We start from the raw sequence: 14,351 nt of genomic DNA on the forward strand, positions 1-14,351 counted from the left end.
AAGGCGTATGGGAATTGGTAAGCAGAGACAGGGATGGTCTGGGTTTGTTTTCTTTTTCCCAGAGCTGTTACAGAAACAGGAAACCGAATGGGTGGAAACCTACTGTCATCAACACTGCACTTCCTCTGCTGATGGAGAATAACCATACCCAGGTTTTGGTTCTGACTTGCTGGGAGTGTATGCTGTCCACCCCAGATAGAAGGATTTATCATGAAGGACACACTCCAGTGGGAGAGCTGGAGTAGATAGCTACACTACATGTTTGAGAACATGTAGGCTTAATCTACAGTGTGAATTCAGGAACCTTCAGAGATAATAATTTGGCTGACCTGACAACTAAATTTTAGGATGCAGAGGAACCTGCTACATCTGAAGGAGGAACTAGTTGTTCTTGCAGCAGACTGTTCTGTATTTGAGTCCTATCCTCATTAAGCTGAAGAATCCTTGAGTCACCCAAAATCTAAAGAAAAGAAAAATCCCAAATATCTGAGAAAGAGGATGACACAGACTGTGTCCTTGGGTCTAGAAGGCTTCTAAATGCATATCTACTCATTTGACTGAAAAGTGGCATTGGGTGTTGATGATTAGAGAAAGCCTTGGAGTCATACAAACCCAGTAGTTTAATGACTTGATCAACAATCAAGAGAGATTGAATACCTGAAAAACGTCCAGACACAAAGGTTGATGAGGTTTATCTAGTCATGGGCTACCACCTATCCTGTGTTGGTTACTCATGGGAATATTAATAAGGTCAGGCACATGTGACATGCCGCAGGCAAACTGAAACAAAACATGTACTGAGAGGGGCTGAGGAGTTTGGGTTTTTTACTGTGTAAACGTGTTGCTGCATTGACAACAGCAGTAATGTTAATAACTTCCTTCTGTTTCCCCAAAAGATCCTCTGGTTCTGGTGTTGGGTTTTTTTAAGTCTTTAAAAGGTTGTCCTTTGGCCTACAACGCATTTTGCAAAACTGATAAAGAAAAGGCCCTATTCTGCTCATATTACAACCACTTCCAAGTGATTGAGTCATTGCAAATTGTGCATGTGTGAAAAAACGAGGTGGTCACTATGGTGTTTTGAACACTTACTGCATTTTTTTTTCAGAGTCCACATTCCCAGAGAGAGTTCCTGTTTGCAATATGGCTCTCTTCTCTCCAAGTGCTTCATAAAACAATTGCGTCAACCCATTAGTAATGGATTATAGATTAAGCAGAAACGAAAGGGCACAGGACTGTTCTTTTATATTGTCTCCCAATTTATTTTGCTTAAGCAATAGATAATAATTGACAGGAGAAATTGAGGAGACACAGGTTGATTTGCTTTTATCACTAGAAGGCTGCACTATGCTCATATTATCTTTTGTGTATGGAGATGGTTCCATGATCATTTGGGGTTTGGGACAGAATCATTATGTTCTTACCAACTCTCCAATGGACAGTTGCACACTGGTCCCACTGCAGTTCTCTGTAGGCCCACTCTTGGAATGGATTTCAATGAGCAGCACCTCTGACGAGGGGCAAAGTTTTGACTTTTAACCTCAGAAGTTTAAATTCAAGGTTCTGTTTGATTACATTCTTTTAATGTTTGTTTAGCTCTAGTATTCATCTAACAAAGTGGGAAAAATACCTTTGTGTCAGCATAAACTATCTTGGGATACTTAGAAAGTGTGAAGTTCATGCATAAAACATCTGAAAAGTTTTCCATTAACACAGGGGAAAAAGTATCCAGTGTTGGTGATATTTATTATCAGTAAGGGAATGGGAGAAAAAAAGTGCATTTGAAAAATTCAATTCAGCATTTCTCAAGACTTCCTCATGTTTATTTTTTATTTGTCTTTTCTTAAAATATGAATGAAGTCAGTGAAAATGCTCTGTGTTGGAGGCTTTTCAAATTTCAGATGGAAAAAGCCAGGCTATGTTTGTGTTTGTACTCTTGGTGCTCATGAAAAAATCAATAATTGTGTCATTAGGAATGGCTGCTTCTGTTGTCCCTTTCTTAAGCTTTGGTGCTCTTACTATTATCTTCATATTCCCCTGCATCCATATCTTTTTTTTCCATGATTCTTCTCTTCACTCCCTCAAGAAGTATTTCTCAGCCCTTCCTGATGGTAAAATTGGAAGGAACAAAGGATTCAAAAGGAATTATTTGGGACATATATTGGTGGATGAGAAACACAACATGGCCTGGCAATTGCTTGCAGCCCAGAAGGCCAGCAGCATCCTGGACAGCATCAAAAGGAGTGTAGCTGGCAGTGAAGGGAGGTGATTCTCCCCCTCTGCTTTGTCCTTTTGAGAACCCAGCTCTGGAGTCCTCAGCACAGGAAAGATATGGACCTGTTGGAGGGCCACAAAAATGATCAAAGGGGTGGAGTACCTCTCCTTTGAAGACAGACTGAGAGCGCAAGAGTTGTTCATCCTGCAGAAGGCCCTGGGGACACTTAAAGCAGCCTTTGAGTACTTCAAGGAGGGCTGCAAGATAGATGGAGAGGGACTTCTTACAAGGGCTTGTAGTGGTAGGACAAGGGGGAATGGCTTTAAACTGGATGAGAGTAGAATCAGAAATTTCAGAGAAGTTGTGGATGTCCAATCTCTGGAGTGTTCAAGGCCAGGGTGGGTGAGGCTTTGAGCAACCTGGTCTAGTGGAAGGTGTTCCAGCATATGGCAGGGGGCTTGGAACTAAATGATATTTATGGTCCTTTCCAACCCAGACCATTCTATGATTCTATGATAATTTGATTTACCTTCTTCCCTTAACTGTGTTTTCTTCAAGTAAATGTACTTCAATCAGCAGGCATAGCAAGTATTGTTTTATTCTCTGGGTGACTGAAGTTACCTTCAACAGCTGCTGCAACAAGAAGACTGTTCAATATTTGTCTCCCTCGGGATGACTCTTGCAGGATCTGATCTGCATGAAATCAGTTCTCTGCCTTCGATTACAGCTGGCAAACTGCTAAATAGAAAATCATGGTTAATAGAGGATCAGAACCATTTGACTCATCATTGTAAAAACAATAAAATTTAGTATTTAAGTAATAGTGAAAACTTTGTTTTGAGTCACTTAAAATATTCACAGAAGAGTTAAAATGAAGGATAGAATTCTGTGATATATATAACTGAGTGTAATTCTCAGAATTGTGAATTAATTTAAAATTGTGTTTTTTAGAAATCAGAGATCCAGGGCATGCTGAAAACTGTGAATATGAAACAGTACAGTATAAAATAATTTGAAAGTGAGCAACTATATTGAAGACATTTGTCTTATCATTTTTTTTTTCATTAAAGATATTAACATAAGCTGCTACAGAACTTGGAGAATTTTTGAAAGAGTACAGTAGAGCTGGATGTTGAATCCACATTAAATTTCTTCCTGTCTTCAAGGAAGATATATTGCAGTAAAGCATTGTCAGTTTTATTTGCCTGTTTTAATTTTTTCATAATCACTTCAACAAGAATAAAAGAATAAATAGTTGTATTTCACACAAAAAACCAAAATACCTTAGAATGCTTTATAATAATGATAACACCTCCCTCCATAATGAAATAACTGCCGTATACATTTGGTAAACTCTTTTTCTATGTACATCAGCAGTATTGCTCCAGCTGAATTCAGTGGAGTCAGAAATAAACTCAATGAATCTTCTTCCTTTAGGCAATTTGTCAGATTTTCTTTAGCATGTTAAGAGTGAAAATTATTTATAAGAATTATATACAAATTTAAATGAAATGTATCTTTTAAATGTTTACTTTATGCAAAGCGTTTTGTCATGTTAAGCACCAGATTTTTTAATTTAAAAAAAAAATCTAGCTATGTTTTTGATAAATACAGATTTCAGTAAGTCTGTCAGAGTGTACTGCAAATATTACTTGTTAGAATTTAGGATTACACAATGCTATGATTGGAACAATTTTCTTATGACAAAACAGAAAATGGAGTTGCTCAATGCTTGTTACTATTTTGGAGAATTGTTAAAATTAAACAGAGGTATCTTTTGGTACTGAAGCCATCTTTCAGGCATTACTTAGTGAATATTGAATGCCTTTGTAATACAAGACAAACCTGTACTTGACACAGGACACTGTATGCACACGATTGGCCCCATTGTTTGCAATAAAAATTACCATTCACATAAAGCAGGAATATTCTTAAAATATCTTGACGACTCGTGAAGATATAGTTTATTTTCCTATATGTCTAAAAATATGACCTAGCTGGTTCTGATTACATCTTAGAATTTCAAGTACATAAGTACTTTCTTTACAATCTCTGCAATCAGGAAATTTAATACCAGGAAGAAATTTATCCCTCCTTGCAATGCATCACCTAATTTAAAAATCATCTATGAATTAAACAACAGTATTTGTCTAAACCCTTGGAAATATCAAGTAAGTATACATTTTTGAATACTCTAAGGTGTGCTAAGTAGGAGAATTTTTATAGATATGCAAACATCAGTATTGTAGTGTGTATGCCCTAGATTGCTACATAATTTTTAGTTATTTTATCTTTGAATATTTAAAACGTCAGGATTAACTTCACAGGTTTCTTGTTTTCTCACCACTCAAAAGAGTTCAGCACAGTAAAACTTAAAACCTTAACCAAGAAAGAAGATTCAAGGATGCTCATTATTATTATCCTAAAACACTTTTTTTCAACATATTGAGGTTTTTATCTACATACAGAAAAAAAAAATAAATCTTTTTTAGCAGATCTCCATAGGAATGCTTCTGTTTCACAGCAGGAAAATGAAATAATGTATTTTTATTCTGTTCTCTGCTCAGCTGTTTTTCTTTTCTAGAAAAGGAGATAAAACTCCTTAGAAAAAAAATCCAGTGTTATGGACATTGTGGGTTAATACATCTGTTGTAATTAACAGTTTCATAGAGGATACCACTAGTATAATGAAAACCAAGCCAACAAAAACAATTTGCTCTGGTGCATGACAACTTGCTCACCATCTGACATTAAAAGTACTTTAATCTGCAGAAACTAGGGAAAAAACAAATGCCAATTATTCATGACATTTCTGAAAATTGAGGAAGAAAATTGGGTTGTGCTGGGGTAATGAATCTGGTAAATAAAGTGGAGGAAATAGAGTGTGACAAGTTAAGAACACGGGTGAGTTTTAGCATTAATGAGAGATGTGTCACGGCCACGCGATGGCAGTAGAGGCTGCGGAATTAGGGTTGTTTTTAACACTAAACCACGGATAAACAGGATGTGCCCTGAAGTTCCTAACTGCTACTTCGGGTTCTAGAAAATATACATTATGTACATTTTCACCTAAAGAAGTGGTATGTTCATCTGACCAGAAGTTTCTGTGGAGTGGAATTACATAGTATTCATTTAAAAAAACCCACAAAACCAAAACCAAACTAAACCAAAACAAAACAAAACCAAAAAGCCCAACAATACAAAAAAAAAACAAACACAAACCCCAACCAAACAAAAAAACCCCTCCAAAACAATAACAAACAAACAAAACAACAACAAAACCCACCATGTTTGAAGCTTTTTTTTTCTGTAAGACAATATTTTTTATCTCATTTGCCAGTATTTCTGTCTTCCTCAGTTACTTGAGTTACAGAGAAGAATAGGCCTATTTTGTTAAAAGCAAGACAGTTGCTTCCTTTTTCCCAATTTCTTTTCCCAGTACTTTTGTCCACAGGAAAGAACTGTGGTACAAAATCCCTTTTGGGGAAAACTAATTTTGGAGAAAATTAAAGTCTACAACTCTTTCAGTTTTCAAGAGGAGGACTAAAAAACTGCTTGCTCTAAAACAGTCTTGAACTAAGAAAGCAGAACTTTTTGCCTCAGATCAGTATAAATTAATAAGCTTTACCTTTGTAATTTAAAAAGAAAACTACAATCTTCTCATTATATCCAAACTAGATGTTCTTTCTGAAATCATAGACAGCTATTTATATGTATCCTTCATATGAAAAGTTCTAAGAAGTCAGGTTTGTGCAAGATAGTAAACAAAACCTCATCACTCCAGAAGTTAAAAATTATCTTTCCAAGAAGTTGAGATTTTTTTCTTCTGAGATGTATAAAAGCAAGTCTTTAATATAGACTTTTTTCCTGGAAAAGGCACAGTCCCTTTTCTGTGTTCCAGATAGCACCGTTCCCTTTCTGTGGTCTGTTTCCATTATGTGTTCCAGATACTACACTACAAGTTCAGCTTTAATCAAACAAGACAGTCCAGAGAAACCTCCATCAAAGCCTCTCTTCAATCCAGGCAAATACTTCCATTAGAATTTCCTGCTGGAGCATGACATTTTGCAGATCTGAAAGGCAACCAGGCAGAGTTTAGACAAGTAGCCTTCTGGATGGCTTTGATGGACCAGAGAATGGGCTGAATGTTCTCCAAAGTCCTGTTTCCTGTGACTCTATGAGAGCTGTCTTGAGAGTTGCCCTACCCTTCAGAAGGGTGGCAGCTGCTCTTAGAAAAAGTCACTCTTATAAAAGTGTTTGTTTTCCAAGGAAACCAATGAGTCTACAGGGTATGCACAGACCAGAGGTCTTCTCTCTTGGCCCCTGACTGGATTGCTCCAATATGGCAGGAAGTGGTGAGGAAGACCATAATCATCAGCTGGGGGATTGATTCAGCAATATACATAATTTTGGGTAGCCAGAAGAAAACTTGTTCACTAGCTCATTTTGTGCATCCAGACTCCTGCACTGGATGAATGAGACTTTGCAATTAGCATGAGTTTGCCTAAAGTACTGAGGATTCCCTTCCTCCGGGCGGTGATTCGGCTGCTCTGTCAGGACTACCTGAGGTGTTCAAAGCAAGCACTGTCTCACAGGGCCAGCAACACGTAAATAAGCCTTTTGCAGATGAGCCTTGCTTGCTCCTGATGCAGCAATTGAAGCCATTACTGCTCTGCCAGTCTTAATAGTGGAAAAACCCCCCAAAGTCCCATTCCTCTACTGGTCCTAGGTTTGAGGGGGGTTGTCAGTCTAATTTTTAGATTGTAGACTTCAAAAGCAAAGAAATAAATTGTGTGATAACTCCAGTAGTGAGGGTTTAGATGGCATTTTCCCCCACAATCTGAGGACCGATAGATTAAATTACCTGGAATGTGGGCGCATGGATTCACAAAGGACATCTTGTTCTACCAATCTGGTATCTTTTTATGATACAGTCATACATCTAATGGCTGAAGGGAGGACAGTGAACACAGTTTTTCTGTAGGAAAGCAAGGCTTTTTTCCCTCACATCATCCTTTAGGACAAGTTATCCAAACATGGGATGAGCCAGTTCACAATGCTGGTGAAGAACTGGCTGAAGGACAGGACTCATGGGGTTGTGGTGAATGGGGTCACATCTGGCTGGTTACTGGTCACTAGCAGTGCTCCTCAGGGCTCAATCCTCTTCTCTTCTCTTCTGTAGAATGGCTGTTCTGTGCAATTAGGGGCAAATGCAAGTTCAGGAGATATGAGAAGGTCTCAGCATACATCAGGAGAAGACAACAGTCCTATTGAGGGACCAGAGACTTGTTAGAGACAACTGAAAATCTGCATGCATTTATTCTGGGTACAACCAGACATCCATGGAGCTACCTCCTTCTGCCTCACAAAAGGCCTTAAGCTAACAGGGGTTTTTCAGCTGAAAAATTAATATGAGTTCTTTCCCTAAGGTGTTACTGTGGCTAGTTTCCCAGTTTCTAAAAAAAATGTTGACACATATATCAAAATGTGGTATCTGTCACTTTTCTTGTCAAAGTATGTTAATTGGATACAACTTCCTATGGAATCTCAAAAAAACTTTTGCTTGTTTTATTTCTAATCTTAGATCAGCTTCTTTTCAAAACTCAAAGCTCTCTTTTTCCTTTTGCTATTACATTCTGATTCTTTTATCTACACCCTTCTGTGAGTCTCCAATAGTCTTCCAGTCCTTACTCAGAATTAGATTCTCTTGCTTATTATTGTAGCACTAATGCTGTTGAATATTCTTGTGGCTGATACCGAAAAAAATCAAGATAGGACCACTAACTGTCCAACATAACTTGAAAATCTTTCCCCAAAGCTATATCCTTTTTCTATGCCCTGCTGTCACTTATTAAATCTCCATCTGAAAACAGTATTTACTGCTTATTTTGAAGGCTAATTCAAATAAAATATTAAAGAGCTAAAAATCTTTTTTCCTTACTAGTTGGTTAAACAGGTGCACAGAATGTGGAATATAATGTATGATTCAAAGAGATAATACAATAAAAATATTTGGGATTCTGGAAAACCGAATCATGTAGCCAATAACAATTTTGCACCTTCCACAACTATATGTGGCCATATAGGAGTAGAAATGACAGGAGATTAGAGTGCAAAAATTAGTCATGTAGTCATTGGCAAGTGAATGTATCAGATCAGTCTATCCAGCCTTTCTTTTCTACCACACAAATAAAGTTGTACAAGTCTCTGTATTTTGAGCTGGTAAAGAACTCACTGTCAGCTGTTGAGGGAGCAGTTATATTCAGTCCAATATATATTGGGTTCCAGTTATTACTTATGTGTCCAAGACACCTCTGAAATGATCCAGGCATCTTTAGAGGTTCTGTTTTTTTCAAGTAAATCATCTGATAGAAAAATCAGATGAGTGGGAGGAGAGGCAGAGGTTATTGTGATAGACAGAGCATGAGTTGTCAGAAGGATTATGGGGAGAGGAGCTCCAGGATAATATCTACCCACAGGCATAGCTGCTGAACTGCAGCAGCAGCAGAATCTCTTAAGGTGTGTCATTTAGGATATAGCCTTTGTGGAAAAATTAATGTACGGGATGAACTTCTCAGATTGTCTCCAGGAGAACTAATTCTGATGTCAGACTTGATTAGTTATTTCTGGCATACCTTTCCTGACTAAAAAAAAAAGCCTTTTTTATCTAACTGTACCAGAGAGTAATAGAAAAACATGCTCTGAGTTATCCTTAGGCATGTGCGAACCTTATACTTGTTCATAACTATCAAAGCAGGAAAAAGTGAAATGAGGCAGATGGGCAAATTATTCCAACAAGAGCCCAGCTAGATAATTTGATATACCAAGAAACCTCCAGAATTTCTGTGAAAATCTGACATGTACCAATGTAATAAGTACAAGCTGTGGGTAGCTTTTGTATAAGGAGAAGCATCTGCTATAAAACCCACACTGCCTGGCAACTGTGTGGTATCTGTTGGGCTTTGAGGTTTCTACTGCAGGAGCAGAAACTGGATACTGCTTGGGATTGCCTATTGTCAGGGCAAAATGTCATGTTCGAGGTAACATTCTTTAGCCTTAGCAGGGGTTAAGAAGGAATAAATTATGTGAGGAATGTGGTGGCCTGGTAGTTACATGTTCATATTATTCTGCTGAGTTATGCCTTTTGTAAAAAACTACACAAAAGAAGTCAGGAGATGACCTCATAGACTCATCTAGCTGTATTAATAACCACAAAGGTGGAAGAAAGCACAGAAACAGTAAAAATACCAGAACATAAGGTAGCTGGGCTGCCTTTTTTCAGCCATATCCCTGTTGACTAAGAAATAGTTTTCTTTTGTCTGGTTCAGACTTGTCTATCCTTTAGGACAGATGCTTTTAAAAAGGTGACCAAAAAAAAATAAAATAAAAAGGAGAGATAAAAGTAATGGAGGACCATTTTTGAAATGAAGGATTATATTCTATAAAAGATTAGCAGGGATGTGTGAAGTTAATGGAAATCTTTGAGTGTCTTGAGAATGCTAACAAAGAGGGTAGTTTATGAAGAATTGCATTGCAGGTACTGGCTCAAAGTTTGCAGGTACATCGCCCGTGAAGGATCCTCCGAGGTGGGAAGGGCAGGGGGAGGTACTGATTCCTCCCTTTGGCAGACCTGAACATCAACTTAAAACGCTCCTGGGTTCAAAAGTACGGCATCACCAACCTCACCTCGGTAGTATGCAAGCCTCACATCCACAGTTTGAAAAGAAAATGGGATGTGAGGACACAAAAGTAAATCGAAAATGAGAAAACCACTACACAGGTTTAGAATCGTAGAACTGTAGATTCATAAAATGTCCCGTCTTTGGAAGTGTTAAAGGTTGCGTTGGATGGATGTTTGAGCAACCTGGTCTATTAGAAGGTGTGGCAGGGGGGTTGGAACCATATGATCATCAAGGACCCTTCCAGCCCAAACCATTCAAAAATTCTATGGTATACCTAAGGTAGGTCGCTACAATTGAATTGATAATCCCTCTGATACTGAAGCACAGGCGATAGGAACAACTTGTGGATGGAGAAGGAGGGGGAGGTTCGAGAAGCGCGGCCGAGGAGCGGCTCCCGCCGCTGCCACCACACCATCACCTCAGGGCCGGCCGGGGCGGCGCCACAGCCCTCGGCGGCAGGACGCCGCGATTTCAGAAGGAATGGCCAGGCTGGCGACATGGAGAAGCCTCCGGCAGCGCTGCCGGCAGGGACTAACAACCCCGGTTCGCTCCTCGGCTCCCTGCCTTTCCCTCGGGCTCAGCCCCGGGGGCCGGGCCGGGGCAGGGCGAGCGGGGCAGTACCCGCCGCGGCTCCGCAGGGGGCGCTCGAGCGACGCGCCCGCCGCCGCGCCCGCGCATGCGCAGCGCGGTGGGGCGGGGGCGACCCCGCCGGTCTCCCTGGAGCCGCCGCCGTCGCGGCCGCAGGTCCCGGATGTAGCGGCGGGAGCGGGGCTGGCGGTGGGAGCGGGCGGGGGGCGCCGCTGGGGCCGGGGAATGGGCGTGTAGGGAGCAGGGAAGGAAGGAAGGGAACGAGCGAGCGAGGGAGGAGAAGAGCCGGACGGAGATTGCCGCCCGGCGCCCGAGGTAGCCGCCCCCATCGGGGTCCCCCTCCGCCGCCTGCGGGCTGCGCGCCCCCTCCATCCGCCCCAGGGCGCCACCGCCGGGATGAGCAGCTCTCGGAACAACCGGGTGATGGTGGAAGGAGTCGGGGCCCGGGTGGTCCGCGGCCCGGACTGGAAGTGGGGGAAGCAGGATGGCGGCGAGGGCCATGTGGGCACCGTGCGCAGCTTCGAGAGTCCCGAGGAGGTGGTCGTGGTGTGGGACAACGGCACCGCCGCCAACTACCGCTGCTCCGGGGCCTACGACCTCCGCATCCTCGACAGCGCGCCCACCGGTGAGCGGGGAGGGAATGGAGGCTCCTCCACCCCCACGGCGGTGGGTCCGGGGGCAGCACCCCGGGGTGCTGGGGGGTCCCGTCCTGGGGAGCGGATTGCGCCCTTCCTTCTCCTTTTAGAGGTGCGCCTTTGCCTTGGATTTGGGGAGGGGGGGGGGGAGTCAGGCACCCTCCCCCTCCCCGCGTGGTGTCTGTGCGCGTCCGTGTGTCTGTGTGTGCACACGCAAACTTGGGAGAAATGTACAGCGCGGGGCCGCGGCGACAGAAGTTGTCCCGGGACTGCTAAATTGAGGCAGACAAAGCAAAAGTGGTCTGCCACAGACTGCAGGTTCCTGTTGTGCTGGGGAGGAGGTGGAGAGTGGAAGCCGAGAGGGTGATACACCAAGGTTTGGCTTTGCTTTCACACCCCGATCCCCACCTTTTGAATTTATATTTCAGAGCAGTTTTGTAAAGTAGTGTCAGTTATCCTTGAATCACTAGTATAGGGATAATTGCAGAGGAGATGTACTACCTTTTTACTAAAGGTTACACTAAGTGGTTGAAATACTGTGGTTTTGTGCCTGTAATCTGCATGTTGCCTTTTATCTGTATTGCCAAAGCTGCTGTAAAATAGTAAAGGTACTGGGAGGAAAAAAGTGCATGGGTTCATTCTTTTAATTACTTGGCTGCTTGATATTTGTGCTTTAAATCCAGTCATTTTGGACAATGGAATTTGATCTGGACAGACATTATGCGGCAGTGTTAGTGTTGCAAACACTGCAGGGAAATGTTCATTTTAGCACCTGTTTTTACAGTGAAAACTCACACAGAAAAATATAAATCTTGTTAAGTTTAATCAGAAATATCGTGAGGTGTCTTTTGAACCAGTTAGGATTGCCTCAGTAATGAGGTGTTTGCACTGATTTGTTGAGGCACTTGAGCTTTACTCTTTTGTAATGTGTCTTTCACTTATGATGGAGAGACCATCTTTGTGCCACCTATGTGTAGTGTTACAGCAAGGAAAATTATAGCAGTAGATTGAAGCTAAAAGATTTGAGGAGACAGAATCATGGAATTCATTCCGACTAATTAAAAACACGAAAAGAACCCCAAATATTGCATGGTTATCCTTTGAGATGGATTTAATTTTTCAGTGACTGGGTACGTTCCTCTCTGTTGGCATAATGATATTTTTTTTTTTAAATCCTTTTGCATTGGGCTTTTAAAGCAAGAAAGGGGAGTCTTTCAAGTTGTGCTTGTGTTGCAGATGTTTATGCTTAGAAACTTTCACCTGTGTTTGATGTCCTGTAGAAACCAGTGGGACTGCTTCTGCTTAGAACTGAAGCATATGCATAAATGTTGCATATGAGCCTCGAATGCTCATTGTTCTGTCCCCGCCTGACGTATTTGCAAGCAGATGGTGTCCTCTTAACTATCTGGAAGCCCAGGCTTAATACTCAGTTTTGAAACTGTCATGTTTTTATTTCTGGGGTTTTTTTGCTTTATTCCTTCTGATTTTTGTTTCTGTTCATATTTTTGTATTAGAATTTTAACTTCTGTTCCAGATAAAACTGTGTACATTGTGTCACACACATTGCTGTTGTCACACTTAGCAAAATGGTGTCTCTTCCTGAGGTTTCTGGTGAGCATCATCCTCATCCTCATGGAACTGTTGTGTGGATGTACTTAGGGTTGCATTTTGCTCAAGGAAATTTACGTTTCAGGTCTTTATTCCCTGGAGATAGGAAGAGTAAAAATCTGTAAAGTAGTTGTAACAAAAGGGTAAAATTAATGGAGTTAAGGTGCTGCCAGTTTGGACTGAAATCCTGGGTTTACTGCTGATTCACTTTGTAGTCTTGCCTAAATCACTTCCCTTCTTTACTTTTTGGTAATGCTTTATTTTTTCCTCTCTAGTGGTGACTGTCATTGTTTAGAGTAAGGGAGTCTGACTTTGGATGATCGTTTGATACTTCTCTAGGGACATTAATGTAAGTGGGATTAGGTGACAGGAATTTCTTGTGGTAGTACTGATGTTGTTGAGCAAGGAAATGTTATAAAGCATGGGGTGGCTTTTTGTTTGATGATACTAAGGGGAGTGTGTGTCATGGCTTTTATAGTTTAAAATGAAAAAAGTTCTCTGGTTCATGGATTTCCAGTCACAGTATGATTGTAAGTTTATAGTGAAAATAAATATAAAAGTACAATAGTAAAAATAAAAATTGGTTATTGCTGGGAGTTCGTTCTGTTATGTATTCAAATTTGATTGATTATAGGTTCTTAGAAGTAGTGCTGGCAGCCAGAGTTACTGTGTTGAGTTTGAGGCCTGTGCTTCAGGAACTTACTGTATTATAGAAGTAATGTTTGAAGTTCATTCTATTTTTTTTATTTCTATTTTTTTTAAATGGCAAGTTGAGTTTGGTTTGTGTATGTGCATATATATGTCAATGCCAGAACTATGCTTCATAGACTTCAAAAATACACTGTTCTTGTCTTTCAGTGGTTGTAGGCTATTACCAGCATTGTGACACTGTTAACATCTTAGAAAACTTGAATAGCCTTGGTGCTAAGATACTAGGATGGTCTTCTTAAAATGAAAACTCATTTACATGAGTAAGAAGAATGTCTTATAAATACTTTGCTCCAGATGTAGTCATCTGGGTCATGAGGGACTTGTGATATGAAGTTTGGGATTGTTTTGGTTATGTCTTGCTGTATTAGCTGTCCTTTGGTGTGATCATATTTACATTGTCCTACGTTGCTTTAAGTGAGACAGAGCACTTGAGAGGGATTGGTAAAGCAAACAGTTGAATCAAAATTTCACATAGAAGTAAAACTTAAGTAGGTCCTGTGTAGGTGGCTTCTCAGTGGAACAAGTGGTCAGATGTGGTGCATCAGTAGTGCAGTGTGGTTGTTCAATTACTTGCAAATCTGTTTTTTCTGTGAAGTAGCCTTTTGCCAGGATCTACAAGTCTTGAGTGTCCCCCTTTTTTGGTAGTGTTGTGGAAAAGAAACAGAAAGGAGTAGTTTTCTGAGCTGCTGAAGAGAAGCAGGAAAGTTGTAATCCAAGCTTTTTATTTAGTAAGGAAGGCAGCCTTTTACCTGAGGTAAAGGCCAGACAAGTAGCATGTTTGTAGAGAAAAATCTGTCTATATTCAGATAATAGTCATGAACATTACAGAAACTTTTTCTGTTTATTCTCTTTTTGAAGATTTGCTTTCTATAAAGCTTAGAATTCATTTGTCATTCATTTCCTTTCTTATACAGT

At 40.6% G+C, this 14,351-nt stretch overlaps 1 protein-coding gene across 3 annotated transcripts in view; it reads left to right on the top strand.

The window, feature by feature from the left end:
* Positions 1–10,684: 10,684 nt before the first annotated feature.
* The window catches only part of MIB1 (mindbomb E3 ubiquitin protein ligase 1), a 71,533-nt gene continuing 67,866 nt past the window's right edge, over positions 10,685–14,351 (top strand). For all 3 annotated transcript variants that reach the window (XM_015618109.3, XM_015618110.3, XM_015618111.3), the window contains exon 1: positions 10,685–11,107. In XM_015618109.3, coding sequence (XP_015473595.1) covers positions 10,879–11,107 — 229 coding nt within the window. In that variant the 5' untranslated portion in view covers positions 10,685–10,878. The remainder of the gene's footprint in view (positions 11,108–14,351) is intronic.

The sequence above is a fragment of the Parus major genome, chromosome 2, assembly GCF_001522545.3.
Source record: "Parus major isolate Abel chromosome 2, Parus_major1.1, whole genome shotgun sequence".
NCBI lineage: Eukaryota > Metazoa > Chordata > Aves > Passeriformes > Paridae > Parus > Parus major.